This window comes from Hyla sarda, chromosome 11 (genome assembly GCF_029499605.1).
Source record: "Hyla sarda isolate aHylSar1 chromosome 11, aHylSar1.hap1, whole genome shotgun sequence".
NCBI lineage: Eukaryota > Metazoa > Chordata > Amphibia > Anura > Hylidae > Hyla > Hyla sarda.
This window is the reverse complement of record NC_079199.1, coordinates 54,082,217-54,104,767: the sequence shown is the minus strand read 5'-3', so window position 1 is coordinate 54,104,767 and position 22,551 is coordinate 54,082,217. Positions and strand designations below refer to the sequence as shown.

The 22,551-nt window shown below is 41.1% G+C and overlaps 1 protein-coding gene across 1 annotated transcript; it reads right to left on the bottom strand.

Annotated features, from left to right (window-relative positions):
* Positions 1-1,234: 1,234 nt before the first annotated feature.
* CKB (creatine kinase B) lies at positions 1,235-11,678 on the bottom strand. Its single transcript, XM_056545672.1, has 8 exons — positions 11,522-11,678; positions 10,115-10,319; positions 6,903-7,057; positions 6,104-6,236; positions 4,528-4,699; positions 2,764-2,887; positions 2,029-2,218; positions 1,235-1,604 (listed from the first exon to the last, which is right to left on the bottom strand). Exons 2-8 carry the CDS (start codon positions 10,305-10,307, stop codon positions 1,426-1,428), a joined length of 1,146 nt encoding a protein of 381 aa, XP_056401647.1. The 5' UTR covers positions 10,308-10,319; positions 11,522-11,678; the 3' UTR covers positions 1,235-1,425.
* Positions 11,679-22,551: the final 10,873 nt, after the last annotated feature.

Here is a 22,551-nt window from a genome sequence, read left to right as displayed (position 1 = left end):
ATCTGGACCTACAACACTGCAAAAAAAAAAAAAAGTGTTAATCATTTAACCCCTTCCCTAATAAGTTTGAATCATCCCCTTTTCCCATAAGAAAATAAGTGTCAATAAAAACATGTGGTATCGCCGCGTGCGTAAATGTCTGAACTATAAAATTTTTAAACGTATACATTTTCCTGCATGTAGAAATGCTTTTCCAGAAGTACGGCAAAATGAAACCTATATAAGTAGGGTACCATTTTAACTGTATGGACCCACAGAATGATAAGGTCATTTTTACCGAAATATGCACTGCGTAGAAACGGAAGCCCCCAAAAGTTACAAAATTGTGTTCGTTAGATTTTGCTGCACAATGATTTTTTTCCCCCATGACACCATGGATTTTTGGCTAAAATGACTAATGTCACTGTAAAGTAGAATTGGTGACGCAAAAAATAAGCCATATGGATTTTTAGGTGGAAAAATTGAAAGGGTTATGATTTTTAAAAGGTAAGGAGGAAAAAAACAAAAATGCTAAAACTGAAAAACCCTGTGTCCTTAAGGGGTTAGTGTGATTTAACTCCTTCCCTAAATCAAAATTATATAAACATGTGGTACCGTTGCATGTTTAAATGTCCGAACTATGAAAACATTGCAAATTAAACTGCATGGTCAATGGTGTACACAGGGGTGGTTTGGAGCTAAAGTGAAAAAGTCTTCAAGGGGTTAAGTCCATGAACTCCCCACAATATTTGTTACTGGTTCAGCAGCAACACCCCCCCACCCCCCCCAATCCCTTTTCTATATCCATTACACACAGACTTACTATGCATCTGCAATTACATCAAGAAGGTCCTAGCCTATTGGATTCATTGTAGGTCCTAGCAGATGTATAGCAAGTGTGAGCGCTCGCCATCTATGGGCTCTGTGCAGCTTTAGGGCAATAGTCACTACTGTATTTTGCAGCAATTTGCCCAAAATCACAGATTGCACAAATTGCATAAATGAGTGTATAGACCTAAAGCTTTTCAGTAAACCCCTTTGGAACGGGGCCCTGGGCAACTGCCAAGGCCCCCCCCCCCCCCCCCTCCAATGCTGGCCATGAAGCCACCCTCAAAATGCAGTCAGTTTTGTTTTTAGCTTAAATTAGCTGTAGATGGCAGAGGTGGGTGGGTAACCTTTGGATTAATAGGATCATGTAGCAATGAACCCTCAAGTGTGGAGAATATGTGAAATACTAGAAGTCAGACAGAACATATCAAGGCAAAACCAATGTTTATTTTCTAGTTTTCAGTAACATTGCAGCCATTGAGAACAAAAAAAAACCCTAACAAAACCCATAAACAGATGGAAGACATGTCTACACTGTTACTAAGCAGGAGTTGGGTCCCAAGAACTCAGTGAGGCTATTCATCCAATAAATTAGAAAGCATGGCCATTAAAGTGCATTTATTTCTGTGCTGGGATGAGGTCATCAATGGACTGGCCTTTCTCCAGACGTTTTTCCATCTCAATAAGCAGCTTCACACCATCAACCACCATCTGAACCAGTTCTACCTCTGAGAAGCCCAGACGATCGGCATTGGAAACATCGAAGACTCCACCAACAGCTGCAGTGTCAACACCACCTAGTAGTAGAGAGGCATATAGAAACTGTTTAGACACAGAGGGGTATAGTTTAACACATTATTTTCTAAGGGAAGTGATCAGTAGTATGGGCCCTGTATGTGGTACTGCTGTGTGCTATGTATTAGTACAAGTGGGTGTGAGGGAAAAATAAAAAATAAACTCTAAAATGGACCTAGAAAAGCACCACCATAGTATTCACAAGTCTTGCATAATATGTAAACTTTAACCTTTGCATTGTGCATACAATCCAGTGCAGGTCTACTATGAAGCATGTTAAATTACATCTTGTAAAGTCCATTCATTTGCACTGTACAGGGATATAAGTGTCTATAGCTCTATTTTTTTTTTTAAGTTTCCTAGCAAAAGGATGAAGGATTGATCAATGTGCAACAGAAGTATCTATAGATGTTGGTAACAGGTTACCTGTTCCTCTTTTCTGCAGTCTCAGCCTCTTCAAGATTTCGCCAAACTTTTCGTTTTTGCTCAGATTTGGCAATTTAATATGGACTCCAGCCCGGAGACCAGTTCCAAGGTTAGATGGGCAGGTCAGGATATACCCAAGGTGTTGATTCCACATGAATTCATAGCCCTTGTTCTTAAACAGAGACTCAATCTGGAAAGAACCACAATATAAAAAAAAAAAAAAAAAAAAATATATTAAAAAAGGGGAATTACAATACATGAATCATTAAAGGAGATATCCAGTGGTGAAAAAAAAAAAAAAAAAAAAAAAAAAAAAAAGATCCTTTATCCTAAGGATAGGGGGATAAGTTTCAGATTGCCGGGGGCCCCTGTGATCTCCTGTATGGGCGCTGCGCCGCGCCGCCCCCCCCCCCCGACAGCCCACAGGAAAGGGGGTGTGTTGACCACTGCATGAAGTGGCAGCTGACACTCAATACAACTCTATGGCAGAGCTGGAGCGCTGCCGTCAGCAATCTCCGGCTCTGCCATATAGTTGTACTGAGGGTGCTTAGTGCAGCGGTCGGACCCCCACCCGTGATCTGAAACTTATCCCCTATCCTAAGTTTTTCACCACTGGACCACCCCTTTAAAGACCTCACAGGCAACTACTGATTCATGAGTTTTTGGCCTAGCATATAAAATATGGCTATGGTATTGCTAACAGTTTGATAATATATGATGTTTAAAGTTACTTACGGTTGTCAGACCATCACAGAACCTCTTGAAGACTTCCTTCATGTTGCCGCCCTGCTGCATGGAAATCACACGAAGATGATCCTCCTCATTGATCCAGACAAGGAAAGTCTTGTTGTCATTGTGCCTTCAATGAAGCATACAGCACATACAATAAGCCATGATTTTATGCAGATTTTTTTGTCTACCTAATCTATGCATTTTTCTACTGGAAAAAAAACAACATAATATTATGCCTTTGGCTGTCCAGGCATGCTGGGAGTTGTAGTTTTTAAACAGTTGGAGGGCCCCCAGTTGGGAAACAGTGTTTTAGATTGAGAGAAGAAGCTCTAACCAGAGGTCTAGTTCTTTAGTTTAGAAAATTGCTACTAAATTATCTGGTGTTCTAACAAACCCAATATCCCTTAACATATTGAAAGTTTTCAAACAAAGAATATGGTTTTCTTCCATAAACTCCTATTTTTCAGTGTGTCTGCTATTGGAGCCCAGCGCTAGTCATAATGGCTGCAATTCCATAGAGAAGTGAGAAGGCTGCACATCTCTACATATGGTCCCTATCCCACTAGGCTACTTTTTTTTTATTTTGAGAGCCTATACAGACTAATAACCCTTAGCTGCATACACGTTTCTCTGCCCAAAAAAGATGCAAGACTACCCCCCTCCCAACCACCACCACCACTTTTCTCCCAATCCTGTAGCTGCCACTGTTTCACAGTACAGCTCTTAAGTAGTAAATTTTAGTATAGGTCAAGGTGCAGTTGTGAAGAGAAGCTCAGATTAGGCCTTCATCCAGGATTTACCCAGCTTAAATGTAATAGCTAGCAGCAAAGGCAGTAAGACAAGTGATCGGGCATCACCATCTTAACAGGATGAGAAATGCTGTAATAGTCACTCTGTAGCATGGTAGAATATTGAATGAGGGTATATGCCATGGGCCAGATGGTAGCTCCATGCAGAAACAAGTGTGGTGGCCCAGTACAGGAGTTGTACTCCTGTACCCTAGCTGCCCTGTCAGGCAGCCTCTCTGCAGTGTTATTTGTATGCTATGTAATTATATAGAAATGTTATAGCTTTAAGAACAGTTGTCATGTGGTTAAACATTTGTCATGTGATTGTAATCCAGTGTGGTGTCAGTGACCAGAGGGTGGCCTATGGGACCCCACTAGAGTCTCCCCTACATAAGCCCTGGGAGGAGTCTCTTCCCTCTTATGTTGTGTGCCGAGTTGCAGTACAGTCAAGTCCTAGGCGAGCGTCTCGAGGAGTCCTAAAGTCTGTCAAGTAGCCACAAGTCTACTACCCCCAGGTCCCAGTCAAAGCCTAGTAAGCTACAAACAGGGTATAGTCAGTCAAGTCAAAGTCAACCTGTCTTCATTCAGCGTGGCCTGCATCACAATTGTCCCAGTCCACTGCAAGTCCCAAGGTCTCTGAAGTCACCTCTGTGGGCCTGGCTAAGCTGTATAGACTATTCCACCTGTCTAACTCTTTAAAGCTACTGTTCCATAACAGAGTCATTACCCCAGTGCCTGGCCCAGGATCCAGCGGTATACCTTCAAGTGGTATTGAGGATAAACCATTTCATGGCATCATGAAAACAAGGGGGTTAAGGCCATCTGCCCTACATCACACAAGACTGAGGTAATCCTTTATGCACCTGACTGAATGTGGGGCACATGATCATTTGTCCCAGAAAAATAAGCATGACAATTTGTAAGCGAGGTAAAAAAGGCAATTGGCCAGAATTATCACACTACCTCAGAAGATACCTACCAGATACCCCTGGCATCAGGCCAGTCCCGGGCCATTCCAGAGGCCAAAAGAAGAGGAGAGACAGGTTTGTCAAAGAGGAAGTGATCATCAATAAGCTGCTGCTGCTCCTGGTCAGTCATGCTCTTCAGGGCATAGTATTTACCTTTCAAGTCACCGCTCAGACTGTCGAGAGCTAAGAAAAATATAAGAACCTAAAGTTTACACAGGAGTCACTTTACTTAACCAGGTCTATAAATAGTGTAAAAAATAAATAAAGTCATCCCTGCAATCTCCGCTTCACCCATTCACAAGAGAGGCACCAAGTTTATTTAGCAACTCCCCCACACTCCTTCTCAGGGATACAAGTGCCCAGTGTTCAGCTATGCTCCAGGACCACAAGAGACAGTGGCCTGCTGTCTACACCGCTTGTGTGGCCGCTGGCCAAGAGACACTTCATACTGACATTTTGTTTGCTCTAATGGAAAACAGGTGAATCCCACAGCACAATGCGATCTATGTACATGTGACAAAACTTTAGAGCTTCTGCAGGGAAAGTGTCACTTGTGGGCCAATTATGTAGATTAATTAAATGGCAGGCCATGTAAAATGTGTGTGGTTTGACGAGTGGGAAACCACCCATTCCTCTGATGTCCACATAGCATAAGGACAGCTGAGGGCATGATAGGACACCCCCTTCAGGTGAGGAAAAACAGGTGTACAACTTTAGACAGGTCTGAGCTCACAAATCATACTACAGGCATACCCTTTGTATTTGCCCATGTTCTATATGGTCCACAATAGCCATCCTGTGAACTGCAGCATGCTAGCCATATATCACGGCTGTTCTATAACTCCTTCAGTGTACCAATATACCAGCAATTTGAGACATTTATAGCAGTTATAAGTGTCACATATAGATCTAATAGTCAGATAGAAGCACTATGTAGTAGAATTAGGCACCTCTGCTGCCATAATGTCCCAATTTCTTAATTTGTGTAGAACCCTTTTAAGAGTCTGCTTTTTATGGGATACGGTGACCCATTCCTAGGTTAGTACTAGTAGTTCTGTGGACATCTTCAGCAAGTTGTTCTGTACTTAAGTGGCTGCCTCCCTTATGGGTGTTCCTATATACCTGGAGAAATCTTTAAATGGTACGCTCTTCCAAACTGGACGACAGGGTCTTCTGAGAACTAGCACTCTGTCTGGCTTTAGGTTACATTAAATTCTATATTCAAGTCTGAGGGAAAGAATGTCTTTTTACTGAGCCAAGACTCCTTTTCCAATACCATATACAGCCAGGTATTTCTAGGATTTACTTGTAGGAAGGCACATCCTTAAAAGGTCTGCCAAAGAATACAACATCCATATCGTGAATCCCTGAGCTCCACGATTACTCTTCATACAGCAATGGCCTGCCATCAACACAGCACACCCCGGAATCGCTTACATATACTACCTGCTTAGTGCGGCACTTTGTCTTATTTACAGATTCCGCTCACGGAAACTTTGTCATTGAGCATGTGGAAGGAATACTTTGAGAAGGCTAGATTTCTAATTAAAGAAAGGCTCTATTATTTATTCAAAAGAGAAAGACTACCTTCAATGGAGAGTTTTTCAATGGCTCGTCTTTCCCCACGGCTACAGTGAGGTGGGAGGCAGAATCCCCGAATGCTCCTACCAGTTCTGACACGCGAGCTAATAACGTAGTTTGGGTCCAGGTCATCACCACCCTGAGAAGAATACATTTAAGAAATATTCACTCCTATTTGTTGATTTTTCTATTGCATTTTCTCAAGAGCCCTTGAGACTTCCTAATACGCCATGCACATTGAGTGAATATAGCAGCAAAGCCGGTAACCAAGCAGCTGTCCAGAGGGGACCACAATGGATCTCTGAGACAAGCATGGTCACCTCCTAGGTTACAGGAATTCTGGCCATACGTATATAATTTACCTGCCATTCCTAACAAGCATTACATGACGGCCACTCGTGATAAAGTTGACAGCATAAGCGATTAAAAGCAGTTTTGGTGAGGTTCCTATAGGACAACTTTGATGTTTGGGGTATTATTCATTCCAAGTAAATAGTTTATCATTAAACTACAGCAGGGATCCCCGTGATCATCATGTATGTGTGGAAATGTTCAATTTCTCTGCAGCACCACCACAGGTGAATTGAAGCATTACAAATAGTCAATTTAAAGTAGATTTAAAAAAAAAAAAATTATGCAGGATAACAAAAAGGTCCTGCAGAGCATGAGACTAACGGTTCTACATGCTGGCCATAATATGATTCTCATCCATCAACTCTGAATGCTCCAATATTTTATAAATTGGTTTTCTAAAACTAGACAACCTTTTCTGCGGTAGGAACACAGGAGACATTATACCACTTACCTTCAGATTGTCTGAGTTGAGGTCTGTTTTGTGCTGGCTTGATGGTTTGTAACCCCCATGCCTGTCCTCAATGATGGGGTCAAAGAGTTCCTTGAACACATCATAACACTCTTCATCTCCAGAGACACATCCCACTGTCATAATATAAGGGTGGCCTACACAAGTACAACAAATCACATACAGAATTTACAGTGACACAGGATAACCCAACAAATTTGGGTTCCTTATCGAATGGCATGGAGACTTTTGTAAGAGGATACAAAAACAGTGGTATAGAAAGAAGTTTCTCAGAGACTAAAGTCTTCCCTGTTCTTAGACAATGCAAAAACCCAACAGGTCTGCATGTACCTTATAGATATAGATAAGCTGCACTTAAAGCCAGACAAATCTACAGAATTTCCCCCATTTAAAAAAATCCTTTGGATGCTTAGGGCATGGCAAACTACCTCTGCTTGTCACCCCTTATCCCCAAAAAAAAAAAAAAAATAAATAAAAAGTCAGATGGAGGATCTATCAATGATCTGAACATTTTCTGAAAGAATGTTCCCAGAAAGAGCATCCATCTTTCATCAGTTGCCATTGGTCATATATGGCAGATTTGACCGTAAACAATTATTGACTGAAGACCGGCCATATATGATCAGTGACACTAGGCGATGGGTGCACTATGTTTCTGAAAGCGTTCTAACAATATTTTTTCCGAAAGGTCAGACATAGGCCAACTTTTCTTCAGATAAAATAGGAGACATTAAAGCCTGTACACAATAAAAGTTGACTCAGCTCGAGTCTTTTAAAGGGAACCAAGCACTAGATTTTACTATATAAAGATTAGCAACAAGTTATATATTGTAAAATCTAGTGCTTAGTTAAAAAAAAAAAAGTATGTTATAATTAGATACACATGAGGCAATTTGATTGGCTGCTATGTGCACCTTTTAATTGACCTTCCCCATACAACCGTTTTGTTTATTGGGTGAAATTTTATTATCATTTTAATTGAAATTTTTAAATGTGTATGGGTGCCTTAACAGAACAATTGTTCAACCCTCAACCTACTTCTGTATTAAGAACCACCAATCCAATTCACAGGAGTGTAAGGTGCCAAATATTTAGGAGGCATACAACTAGAGATGAGCGAACTTACAGTAATTCGATTCGTCACGAACTTCTCGGCATTTGCCGACTTTAGCCTGGATAAATGAGTTCAGCTTTCAGGTGCTCCGGTGGCTGGAAAAGGTGGATACAGTCCTAGGAGAGAGTCTCCAGCCCACCGGAGCACCTGAAAGCTGAACTCATTTATACATGCTAAAGTCAGCAAATGCCGAGAAGTTCATGACGAATTGAATCACTAAGTTTGCTCATCTCCACACACACACACACAACTTAAAGGGGTACTCCGGTGGAAAACAATTTCATAGCAACTGGCTCCAGAAAGTATATATTTTTTAAACTACTTCTATATATTAAAAAATAAAATTGTATCCTTCCAGTACTTAGCTGCTGTATGCTCCAGAGTAAGTGGAGTTGTTTTCTTTCTGACCAGTGCTCTATGCTGACACCTCATGTCAGGAACTGTCCAGAGTATAAGTAAATCCCCACAGCAAACCTATCCTGCTCTAGACAGTTCCTGCCATGGACAGAGGTGTCAGCAGAGAGCACTGTGGTCAGACTGAAAATAACTCAACTTCCTCTGTAGTATATAGCAGTTAATAAAAACTGAAAGAAGATTTTTTAATAGAAGTAATTTACAAATCTGTAACTTTCTGGAGCCAGTATATATGGGGGGGGGGGGGGGGAGGGGGAAGAGAAAAATATATAAAAAAAAATTGTTTTCCACCAGAGTACCCCTTTAATGCATTAGCTGCATCTTTGAACTTCAGTCTTCAGCAACTATGAACTTAAGTACCTAAGTTGTTGGAGACACCATTGAAGGAGCCAATGGTTCAATATTAGAAAATCCTGCAATTTATTAGTTATTAATTTAAGAATTCCTATGAATTCCTAGACTGAAAGGATAGAACTTTTCCTTGAGTGAATTACTTAATCAAGGGTCAGAAATCATCCATCAGCCAAGATGTTTAAGAGTGGTAATTCAGGCTCTAAAAATTGATGACCTATCCTCAGACCCAGGAGCTATTTGAAGGGGCAGTGGTGCTTGGGCGAGTGCAGCAGCCCCTGTACTATAAGTAGTGGTGCAAGGTACTGCAGTGTTCTCTCCTGGAAGAACCTTGTACTGTTGTGACAAATATGTCAGCCCGAAAGCCTCCTGGATGTAAAAGGTTTGCTTTACACTAAAGTGTTACCCTAGAAACTCCACACTGTATGCATTTGGACTGAATGAGTTCTGTACTGTCAATTTACATTGAGTGTTTGGGATCAAGTATAAATATTAAAGAAATAGAAAAATCCACATTAATGGACACAATATACATACAGTTCAAGGACAGAAACCACTATTGCTATACAGGTTAGTAGAGGTTTGTGTCACTTCATTCTATATTAATCTATACTATATTAGAATATCACCATTTTCAAACTCCAGGCCTGCATAGTAACTGTAAAAGTAGACCGGCCGCATACACTTAATGGAGGCAGCCATCTTGTGATCTGTTCCAAATGCAGCCAATAGATTCACTAGAAACTAGTGACATTTGGCGTGTTGAACCTTGACATTGCTCAGATACACTTTATACAAAATGGCTGCCTTCTCGATGTAAGGAATTTAGAGGTCATGCTACACAAAAAAAAAAAAAAAAAAAAATAGTGAGCGTGTTTTTAACCAGGATTGTCCACCCCAGTCTGTATTAAACCATCCAGCATGAAGCCACTGGGGGGGGGGGGGGGGGGGGGGGTCATCCTATGTCTTAATTTCTTGTACATGTCAAGAGTTAACACCTTGGCCATATGATTGTTGTGATTATGGAGGTCGGGCAACTCTTGCTCAGCAGAAAGCCTCACAATGACCGGCTGGACCACACTGAGAATAAAGACTGTACAGGTTAAGATCGGGTCCCTTTTTAATCAAAATGCTGCAAAATTAATTTTGCAAATTTCCCAAGAAAAAATAAATGATAAGGAAGAAGAAGTTAAATTCCCTTTAAGTCATGGGACCGGTCTTTTAAAGCCGCCAGATAGGTTTCAGCACATCCAGTAATGAGTGTGGACAGATGGTAAAGTGGATGAGAGGACAGAGGGAGAGGATGAGACTTTACCTGGGTTGTCAATCCCAGTTTGAATGGCATCATCCACAGTAAATCCACTTGGCGTCTGTCTGACCCTCAGTTTTTCATACAGTTCCTTAGTCAGCACCTTGGCCATATGATTGTTGTGGAGGCTCAAGTCTGGGAATTCATCGTCCACGCTGTACTTCAGTTTCAGTTGATTGTGGGAGTTGCCAAAAGGCATGATTGCACTTTACTGCAAGATTATGGGGAACAAAGGGTAAAACCTTCATAGAGCTGTAGTTAACCTTTACAATTACCTTGAATTATGCCCCCCCGCCCCCATACATATATCTGCAAATACATAAATAAATCAGTGAATATAATCTACAAGCTACAGCTACAACTTTTATCAAGCGGACTATTTAGTAACATTGCAACTTGCATAATGGTTGTCAACCAGCTTTCCTCCAGTCCAGAAAAGGGAAGTTTACCTAGTTACATAGCAGTGGATATCCAAGTATGGCTAGGCATCAGAAGCTGCCCATATGGTGCAGTTTATAAGCGATACAATAATTCAATATAAATGGTAACAGATCTAATGTCCTTGACTGTAACATTTAATCTGCAAGTCCAGAGACTTATAAGCCAACATAGGAGGTAAATGTATAATAATGGATCCTATGAGGGGACACCAGGGCTACTCAGGATAACGTTGGGAACATTAGTCCTGCATCTCAATTAAGACATTTACTAGGACGACTCCTGTTAGATACCTAGGGCCAACCCAACAATAACCAGTCACCCCCCCAAGTGCTGCTGGCCCCGAGCCCACTGGCTGCACCACTGGTACAAGTAATACCAGAAGGGGGCAGTGCAGACCTGAGAAAACGAACCTTCACATTAACCCTTTCACACAATCCCCTCCATGTACAGACATTTCTGTTTGCACAGTACTCCCTCCTTAGCAGCACATTCCTGCAGCAGGTGTAATAGTCTGCAGAAGATCTGCTGCAATGTTCAGTGTCTCTGCATTTGGAGTCAGGCAACCAGAAGAATATCATTGTATTAAGGAAAAACCCAGCAACGCCCAGTCTGAATGCATCTCAAGGGCATGGGCTTCTCTGCACAGCTCCCCTCTTTGTGAGCCCCATGAACTTCCCATCCCAGGCTCCTGAGAGCACCCAGACCACCCCCCACCCCAAATCCAAGGCAGATCATGGAGGGGGGTCCATGCTTACAATCCAAGAAGCTGCTGCTGGATGGATCCTCAGATCTCAAGTCTGCAAAGCAAAAGGATCTGGAAAGCTCTGAGTGCGACGCCTCAGTTAACCCACACAGTGCTGGCTCAGCAGCCCCAATGCCTTGATACATTGTATCCATCATGTAGCAGGGGAACATCAATAGCACAATAGCCTCCTATGCAGGAACAGCACAAGGATCAACATTGTTACTTACCAGGTATCTGTTACTGGAGGCAAAATATCTATAAAGACTCCTGAGTGACTACAGGACCAACAACTCCCCAGACCTGAAGGGATGTGTGTAGGAGAGGGCTCCCAGCCCCTTTATATATCCATGCCTGGCCCAGCAGCCATTGGCTGATATTTATATTCCATTCATTGGATTGGTAGGCTGGCAGAGGGAAGAGTCAGCAAGAGCTTCTGATCAATGCTCTTCTATCTTCCCAGGACTGGAGCTGACAGCATTGTGCACACTGCAATATAGTGACAGTGCATTGTAGCCATAGAGTAGAGAGAAGTGCACAGTGTGCATCTGTCATATGCACTGGGAGGATCTGGATGCACATAACATTTCACTGGGATTCCTTTACTGGGATTCCTTTATGCACTAGAACTTGTGAGTCTCCAGCTTTTGCAGAATTACTACTCCCAGCATCCTTAGATAATCTTCAGCTATCCTGGCATGCTGGGAGTTGTTGTGTTGCAATGGCTGGGGAAGAATATATTGTGGAAGAGTATAGTGAACGCTGCACTACAAAGATATACATCAGTGGTCTCCAAACTGTGGACCTCCAGATGTTGCAAAACTACAACTCCCAGCAAGCCCGGACAGCCAACGGCTGTCCGGGCATGCTGGGAGTTGTAGTTTTGCAACACCTGCAGGTCTACAGTTTGGAGACCACTGATCTACATGATGCACAGGACCTATTTGCACATTTTTTTGTATACATTGATGATTGTGGATTGAAATTGTGCTATTATTAAAAAAATAAAATAAAAAAAAGGGACATGCATTTCTGTGAATGGGATTGAGCTGCAGTACCACCCCTGACCTGTGGATGAGGGTGGTGCTGTTTTAAAAAAAAATAAAAAAAATAAAGCAGCATTTTTCTAATCCTGGACAACCACTTTAATGCATAAGATTTTGGGGTGCAGTCTTGTGCAAGCTAGTACTGCAAGAATCCCCAGCCAATGTGGCATGTAACATTGTGGATCACTTTTTGGCATTGTTGCCTTGCAGCACTGGGTTTGACTTTGACCAAGGGCAACCGCTGCATGAAGTTTCTCCAAAATGGCAGACATTTCTGTGATGCAGCATTCATAAGCTACTTAAAGGGGAAGTCCAGGATTAGAAAAATGCTGCTCCTTTCTTGCAAAAACAGCACCACTCATGTCCACAGGTTGTGTCTGGTATTGCAGCTCGGCTCCATTGAAGTGAATAGGACCGAGTTGAAGGACTACCAGCATTTTTCTAATCATAGATAACCTTTAATAATGCATTATATTTAGCGGTGCAGTCTTGTGCAAGCTAGCACTGCAAGAATCTGCATTCATATGTCATGCAACATGGTTCACAGTGCAGTAAGGCGGATCACTTTTTGGCATTGTAGCTTTGCAGCGCTGGGTTTGACTTTGACCAAGGGCAACATCTGCATGGAGTTTGTATGACTTTGTATGGTTTCATTCCACACTCCTAAACATACTAATAGGTTGATGTGAGATACAAAAAACGTGAAAGAAAGGTGCTTCACTGTGTGGGACTGTAACAATAGTGCGGCAACTAGAAGTACAACTCTCAACAGATTTAAAAAAGGAGCATAGTAGTGGTGTAGGTCAACATGGCAGCTGCTCCTCCCCATGCCGAATGACTATTGGCAAGACCAAATCCAAAAGCAGCAAGCATCAGGTGCAATCTGGTATTTGTGGATATTGGTCCTGCCTGCGCCCACGAAGCCGCCACTTCTTGCACTTGATGCGTTACATGGATTTCAATTGTCAACATGTATTGTTTTATCTCCTTGGCAGTGACGTATACCATCCAGTAACACAAGCAGACAGCTAGTGCATATAGAATTAGATAGAGTGATGACGTCGTCCACAGCCAGACTTGTACATCCATTAACCCCATACTGCAGCTAAGGGGATCCCTATGAACCTGTATTATTGATTCATAGGGAGCAAGTGTCTTTTGGTGCCCCTGTGAGGCATGTGTCATAGGACAAGCATCCTTATAGATTCATATTTATGTATAAAATGGAGGAACAGCTTGGGCACATGGCAGATTATGGGCGCTGTACTACAGATCCAAACAACTCAGATGGATCATACAGCACTGTGTATGAGACCCCAGGCTGCCCAATTTGTTGCCAGAAATGTCTGCAATAGAAAATCAGTTCCAGTCTTCTGAATGGGGTTATTTTGGCAGTAAGCAAATAGATTTCTGCAAGTTTCATTTGCCTGAACAAGACAGTTGCAGTAATTGAAAACCCACTATAATGGCAGGGTCCATTAGACACATAATTTTGCCAGCAGTATGCATCCAATGGCATTTATTGGCACGGCATGCGATCAGGTGAATCCTTATTGGAATCATATTATGTCCAAAGAAGAATTCACTTGGTAACTTTAACAGTATCTGAAATAGTATATATATATATATATATATATATATATATATATATATATATTAATTTATGAATGACCCTGGAGAAGCAAGTATTTCCTGCTAGTTAAAGCGTACCCTTCAGATCCAACAACATTTTTTTTTTTATATATATATATATATCACTCCGTACCTAATCCTGACCATGTACATCTAATTTCTATGTGTCTAGCACCTTTATTTTTTTTTTTTATTACACTTTTAATTTAGTTCACTCTCACACTCTTTCGTTCACTTTTGAATTCCTCTCAAAGGGAGGGGGTGTGGCCTCACTGTGCAGGTCTCCGCCCCCTCCCTCAGTATGCTGTCTGCTCACATCTCGCCTAGCATTAGCAAAACTACAACTCCCAGCTTGTCCTCACTGACAGTAGCGGGACACAAGCTGACAGTGAGAGGATTTTTCCTCCAGCTGTGAGCCCTGCGCTCACAGCTGTCAATCAAGGAAGTGTGTCCATGACATAGGTGATGAAGCATGGACACAGCTGGACTAGTATGTGTCCAAGCAGGCAGGGGGGGGGGGCAGTTGTTTGACTGGCATTTTCAGTATGAAATACTGAAAATTTTCTAATGAAAGCAATTGCAAAACCTATGCTTTACAACGTGCTTTACAACATATCAAAAGTTTTTCTATCTGACAGAGCCCATTTAAATTTCCTGGTAGTAAATAAGACAGACCTGTGCAAATTGCACAAGAAAATGGATTTATCCAAACCTGTGCCGAGGAAAAATTGATCAGTTGCCCATAGCAACAAATTAGCTTCTTTCATTGTAAAACGGGCTTTTAAAAAATTAGAAGAAGCTATCTGATTGGTTGCTATGGGCATCTAGTCAACTTTTCCTCTGCACAAGTTTTGATAAATTTTCCCCAATGTCCTAGTTTAGTCCAAGTTCCTAATTGGTTTCCTTTAACACCATAAGGACGAAAGGGCGTACCTGTACGCCCTCGTCCTGTTCCCCAGCTCCTGACCTCACGTCATTTGGGGTGGTTCAGCCGCCGAGACTTGTGGCTAATAAGGTCACTCACAAGGTATCTCATATGAGTCCCAGGGCAATAATTGTATGTAGTCCAATATCCTTTTGGGATAAACTCTCAAGGACAAAAAAAAACTTTAATTTAGGGGCTCATTAAAATATAACTTTTATTGTGGTTTAGTTAAAAGAATTTTCACACGTGAAATTTAAAACTGTCAATGATCTCTCTATTTTTAGGGATTCATTTTATGTCAAAAGGGATTATGACTCCCTCTATGCCCATATGGTATTTGTACAGATATAGGCTTTTATGCAGCAATTATATGCCTATATTGGCTTATCAGCAGGCTTCTGGCAAACGGCTTGCTTGCTATATGCTATTCTTATCTCTGTGCTTTCATTGCCATTGGGAATAGTAAAGTCCGATTTAGAGAGATCACTGTCTAAAAGATACACTCGCCTCCCCGACCATTCGCCAGCTCCCTGGCTTTGTCAAGGGTTGTGAGGCTAAATCAAATCGTGGCTAATAATGGACATCACCGATCCCGGTGAAGCCAGGCATTAACCCCTTAGGCTGCATTCACATGGCGGAATGTCTGCAAGGAAAATCTCTGTGCGGACACTCCGTACAGTGCGGGCACCGGTAGAATCTCATTGACAGTTATGCGTACCGTGTGGAGTCCGCACAAAGAATGAATGTGTTCATTCTTTGTGCGGACATTGAAAAAGGAATTTCTGTGCTGGAAACCGCTGCCACAGAAATTCTGCCATGTGCATATGGAATTTCTGCTGTGTGAACGTGGCCTTAGGCCGTTTTGACATGGCAGAATTTCTTCACTGTATTCTGCACTGAATTCTGCATGAAAATTCTGCACAAATTTATAGCCAATTCACTTCAATGAAATTCCTGCAGTGGAAATTCTTCAGCAGAAATTCTGCTGTGTGAATGGGACAGAAGAATCCTGTTGAAGTGTACTGGCTATAAATGCATGCAGAATTTTCATGCAGAATTCAGTGCAGAAATTCTGCCATGTGAACACGGCCTTAGATGCCACAATCAAAGTTGATTGCGGCATCTAAAATAAAAACTGCAGTGTCCTGATCAGCTTAGAGGATGGCAGGAGGGTCCTTACCTGCCTCCTTGCCATCTGAACGTTACTAGGATGCCTCAGCAGCCTGGAGCAATCGAGCACCGATAACACTGATCAATGCTATGCTATGGCATCACATTCAATAGTGTATGCAATCCCTATGGGGACTATAAAATGGTGTAAAAAAAAAAGATGTAAATTAGAGAAGTATCATGTAAAAAAACCTTATCCCCTATCCAAAGGGCCTCCCACGATCTCCTGTTTGGAGCCCCGGCTCTCCTTCACAGCGGCGCGTCATGACTCTATGGGATGGCAATCTTCCCATAGAGCCATATAGAGGGGAGCGTGGCGGCCCCACTTCGGGCGGGGGTCGTGACACGCCGCTGTGAAGGAGAGCCCACCTTTTCTCCAAAAAATTTTTTTTTTTAACAAAAATAAACATAAACATATGTGGTATCACTGCATGCGTAAATGTCCAAACTATAAAAATGTAATGTTAATTAGGTCCAAAATTGTGTATTCTTTGTCACTTTGTATATCCTAAAAAGTGTATAAATAGGTGATCAAAAAGTCCCATCAAAACAAAAATGGTACCGAAAAACTACAGATCGCAGGTCCTGGCTCTCCTTTACTGAACCCACTTTCCAAATAAGTTGTAATTGGGGACCATGCATAGGTTCCCTGCACAAAATGTTTTTGTAGGAAATACTTATCAGAGGGGGCAATACTCTTGGGATCTATTTGTATAACTAAACCACCTGGTAATAGAAAACTGAAGAGGTAGCCATAGTAATATTTGGGCTAGAGATTCATGGTTTGGGCAACACCTCAAAGGGTTTTCTGATAAAAAAAAAAAAACTAAAACAATTGGAGTTGGTTTTTATGACAAGTCTGATGTTATAAATTGTCCATTAAGATGGCCGTGCTTGTGTAGTCATCCTTGATGAGAATAAAATTGGCAAGTTCCTTAGCGCCTATTCGTTTCAATGAAGAGCAGTAATGGATACAAGTCTGTTTTGGAAATCCCCCTACCATGATCATGACCAAATCCATTTCTTTACCTCTGTTACAGTGATTTTAGGGAATCAAGTGCCTTTGATATTCCTCTAATATGGCACCTCACATAACCTGATGGTATTGCACTGCCCCTTCTGCCCCATGCTATTTTTAAATTGTATATTTCTGAGGCTGCAGGGCAGTATACCATGATGGCCACCAAAAATCTCAAGACTGTAGGACCAAGAAAGAGAAATACTTATCAGAAATGGGATAGTGTGCCCTACCCACCTGGCAAAGATGTAAAGTCGCTTTCTTTATGCCCATTTCAAAAATGGTAAAAATGTATAATATATAGATTTATACGCTCAGTATTTGGTAGCAGGACTCCCGAGTGTCTCATACTCCCCTGAGCTCAGTGAGGCTACACAGTGTATATAACATGGACATACTACTTTTTACTTCTACAGGAAAAACAAGAATTTCAAGAATGAGGCATACGCTACACTAGGGGAAGACCATTAACCACTTCAGGACAAAGTCTTTTTAGTCTTTAGGATAGAGCGGGTGTTTTATAAAAAAAAATTCTCATTGACACTTTCCAAGGTCCCCTCACCTGCCTCCATCCGTCTCCAGGAGTCTTCTGCTCTGGTCTGAGATCGAGCAGACCAAAGCAGAAGATCACTGATAAAAGTGATCAGTGCTATGCCCTATGCATAGCACTAAACAGTATTAGCAATAAAGTGATTGCTATAAATAGTCCCCTATGGGGACTATTAAAGTGTAAAAAAAAAAAAGTTTTAAATAACTTGTCCCTTTTTCCCATTTTACCCCCAAAAAGTGTAAAAAATGTATACATTTATAAACATATTTGGTATCGCCATATGCGTAAATATCCAAACTATGAAAATATAATGTTATTGATCCTGTACGGTGAACGGCATGAACGTAAAAAAAAAAATAAGAAAAAAATCCAAAATTGCTGCTTATTTGTAACATTTTATTTAAAAAAAAATGTTATTAAAAGTTTAACATATGCAAATGTGGTATCAATAAAAAGTACAGATCACGGCACAAAAAATGAGCCCTCATACCGCCGCTTATATGGAAAAATTTTAATATTATAGGTCAGCAAAATAGAGGGATTTTAAATGTACTAATTTGGTTTGCGATTTTTTTTAAGTGGTACAATAATAGAAAAGTCATCAAAATCATGAGTATCATTTTAATTGTATTGACCCACAGAATAAACAAAACATGTCATTTTTACCGTAAATTGTACAGTGTGAAAATGAAACCTTCCAAAATTAGCAAAATTGCTATTTTTTTTCAATTTCCCCACACAAATAGATTTTTTTCGGTTGCGCCATACATTTTATGGTAAAATGAGTGATGTCATTACAAAAGATAACTGGTTGCACAAAAAAAAGTCCTCATAATCATCTGTGGATGAAAATATAAAAGAGTTATGATTTTTAGAAAGCGAGGAGGAAAAAACTTAAAAATAAAATTGTCCTTAAAGCCGTCATAGTGCAAAAAAAAAGAAAAAAAGTGATATGTTACTCAGGACCCAATCCTGATCATGTTCATATAATTTTTATGTGTCTCGGACCTATATATCCAGAGATATAAGCATTTATCTGCTGGTGAGTTACTTTTTCATTGTGCAGGCTGGAGGGGGCGTGTCAGTCTGTCTCCCTCACAGGAGCAAGCCTGGGCAGTCAGCCAATCAGTACTCTACTCTGTAACCCTTTCCCCTCTGGTTTTATGCTGTGTTATGTGTCAGAGGAAGATACTTGGAGCTTGCCTACAGTAATCAGAAGACATTATGGTGAATTCATAACAGGATAAAATGTATAAATATAAGAATAGATCTTTATAAAATTAGTGCAAGGATTTTTTAGATAAAAGTACAGCATTTTTATGAATACATGTTCTGTTTTATCTTCTCCTAGTAAAGCTGGATGCTAATCAGCATAGCTGTCACTATGTGTGTCATTCATCTTTCACAGACTCCTGAATGTCTGATCAACTTCTTTGTCATTCAGGAGTCCGAGAAAGCTTGGACTATTTCAGCATGCTGGGAGTTGTAGTTTAGTAACAACTGAAGCTGCAATGTTTGTAAATAACTGTGTTAGAGCAGTGTTGCCTCCAGCTGTTTTAAAACTACAGCTCCCAGCATGTCCACACATCCTTTATCTGTAGTTTTGCATGCACAATAGAAATCTCCTATACTGGATACCGGTATGCTTTACGGCCAGTATCCAGTATGCTGTAAAATCTAGACTAGTCTGTCTGGCTAAAAGACAGGCGACCCCTAGTGGTGGCTATTTTGAGCTTGAATTTCAGGTGAAAATTTAAATTTTTTTTAACAGGTGTATATTGTGAAATGTCATTTTATAAGGAGTCCTGCAATATATGAAAAGTTTTTAACAATTACAGTGCCTCTTTAAGGCCAAAATGGGTCCCTAAAGGGTTAAAGAGTACCTGTCATCAAACCATATTTTCTAAGATAATTCAGATTTTATTCTCTAGTTACTTCTAACACCCCTCCTGCCCGTAAAATTTTTGTTCAAGTTTTAAAAATCTCTGTGTCATACCTTTCCCCTTGCTCACATTGTGTGAGCTTCCGGCAGGAGAAAGTGAGTGTTCACCAGCAGGTATAATGTCACTGAAGCATGTGAGAGCTGTGCCCCACCATGCCCCACATGCACTTCCTGAGTTTGGTCTCCTGCCAGGCCAGGAGGAGACCAAACTAACTGTTTGACTTGTGCAGGGAACAGAACAGAGCCATCTAGTGGCCGTTTTTTCAATCACATTAAAAACATATAAAGGTTGAGAATTTTAACAACAAATAAATAGCAAAGTGTCCTATAATTACATAAGGAACAATATATTAAAAGTTTAGTTTGGTGACAAGTACTCTTTAACCCCTTAAGGACCCATGACGTACACGTACGTCATGAGTCCCGATCCTGCGATATAACGCGGGGTCACACTACGACCCTGCATCATATTGCGGCGGGCCTGGCGTCATAGTGAAGCTAAAAATTAAAGTGAAAGTGCCGGGCTAGCTCAGGGAGCTGTTGGGGATCGTTGCGGCATAATCGCGGCATAATCGCGGCATCCTGAACAGCTGTAGCACTGTCCGATCGCCGAATGAATGCTTCAAGCCTGTGATCCAGGCTTGAGCAATCAATCGCCGAAAACACTGATTGATCCATTCCTATGGAGATGCATCAATCAGTGTTAAAGATCAGTTAATGCAATGTTATAGCCCCCTATAGGAGCTATAATATGGCATAAGAAAAGTGTAAAAAAAAATCATTAACCCTTTCAATTATCCCTTCCCCTAATAAAAGTTTGAATCACCCGGCATTTCCAAGAATAAAAAAAAAACAGTGTAGATAAAAATAAACATATGTGGTATCGCCGAGTGCGGAAATGTCCGAATTATAAAAATATACTGCTTTTTAAACCGCACGTTCAATGGCGTACGTGCAAAAAAAATTCAAAATTCCAAAATAGGGCATTTTTGATCACTTTTTATACCACAAAAAAGTGAATAAAAAGTGATCAAAAGTCTTATCAGAACAAAAATGGTACCGCTGAAAACTTCAGATCACGGCGCAAAAAATGAGCCCTCATAGCGCCCTGAACACAGAAAAATAAAAAAGTTTTAGGGGTCAGAAGATGACCATTTTAAACGTATAGATTTTCCTGCATGTATTCATGATTTTTTTCTGAAGTGATACAAAATCAAACCTATACAAGTAGGGTATCATTTTAACCGTATGGACCTACAGAATAAAGATAAGGTGTCATTTTTGCCGAAAAATGTACTGCGTAAAAACGTAAGCCCCCAAAACTTACAAAATAGTGTTTTTTCATCAATTTTGTTGCACATTGATTTTTTTTCCTGGTTCACCGTAGATTTTTGGGTAAAATGACTAATGTCATTACAAAGAAGGATTAGTGACGCAAAAAATAAGCCATTATATATAATTTTAGGTGAAAAATTTAAAGAGTTATGATTTTTTTAAGTTAAGGAGGAAAAATTGAAAATGAAAAAACGGAAAAAGCCCTTGAGGGGTGAAAGACTGCAAGCTGTCTGCATCTTGTCTGTGCTCTGAGGCACAGAATGGAGATAACCACACCTCCCTCCCCTACCCTCAAATATTTTGGTCCTGTTATGGTCACGGCAGGTGGTGGATCTCTGGGCCTGTGTGGATGATAACGTGAGCAGTGCCATGGAGCAGAGTCTAAGGTGCCGCTGGTTTTCACCAGAGCCCACCGCAAAGCGGGATGGTCTTGCTGCGGCAGGTAGCACCCAGGTCGCTACCCCTGGCATGACTGGTCCACACAGGTAGCTGGGAGGTGGCGTGGCACAGAAGGAGACTAGCAGGATGTAGCAAGATGGCAGTAGGCCAGGGCAGGAACACAGGTGCAGGGTTTGAAGGTAGCAGGTACACAGTAACAGAGACAAAGAACCTTCACTATGGCAATAGACAACTAAAGATCCGTCAGGGAACCAAGGGAGGAGCTGATATTTAAGGACCAGGGTGCAGGTGTAGACACTTGACTAAATGAGCACTGGCCCTTTGAAAATGAGAGCTCTGGTGCACGTATGCCTTAGGATGCGGGGGAACACGCACTGGGACTGTGAGGACAGGAAGGTGAGTAACGGCTGGGATTCGCATGGGGGCACGTCCCACGATGCGAATCCCAGGCCCGCTGGCAGTGGAGACATGACAGAGCGCTCAAGGCCAGCGTGTCTGGCCGGAGCGCGGATGTTACAGGTCCTTTTTTTGATGGACCAAAAAGGCTGGATTTTCAGGGTTCATTTGCTAAATTAAAAAAAACAGAGACCCATTCTAGCCATTTTTAAAAACCCTTTTTTCACATCTTTAGCAATCAAATTTTTTAAGGAACTATATTTAGGAAAATGCTACATTTTTAAGGATTAATTAAAAAAAAAGTTGTTTCTAACACTTTAAAATTCACTTTTTGGGTCTAAAAAAGATTAAAAAAAACATAATGTTAATGTCCTTTATCATACACATTGATATCAATATTAGATCTAGATGTAGATTTTATATAATTTACCATTTGTGCAAAATATATATATTTTTTAATTTTTTGAATAAAGAGTACACCTGCATGTTTTACCATGGCTCCATCTAATCAGGGGGCATAGGAACCTTACTTTTGTGGTCGGTGGAGGTCCTAGTGGTTAGACTACCCAACAACATGGGAACACAGGTTTTAGGGGCTTTAAACCATTTTGTGATTTTTCAAGATTCTGCCTTGTTTTTCCTCATAGAAGGTATTGACGTCTATGAGAGAGTGTTGTGAGCATGCTCTGTGCTAGGAGAGGAGCTATCACATGGTGTTAACTTGGCCCTTGTCAATTTCACTTTACTTAAATTTGGAGAGGGGTGTACAGGTTACATACTTGCATTATTATCAAAGCAGCATGGTGGGCCACAGCCCCATCTTTCTAGCTATTATGGGGTTCTCAGT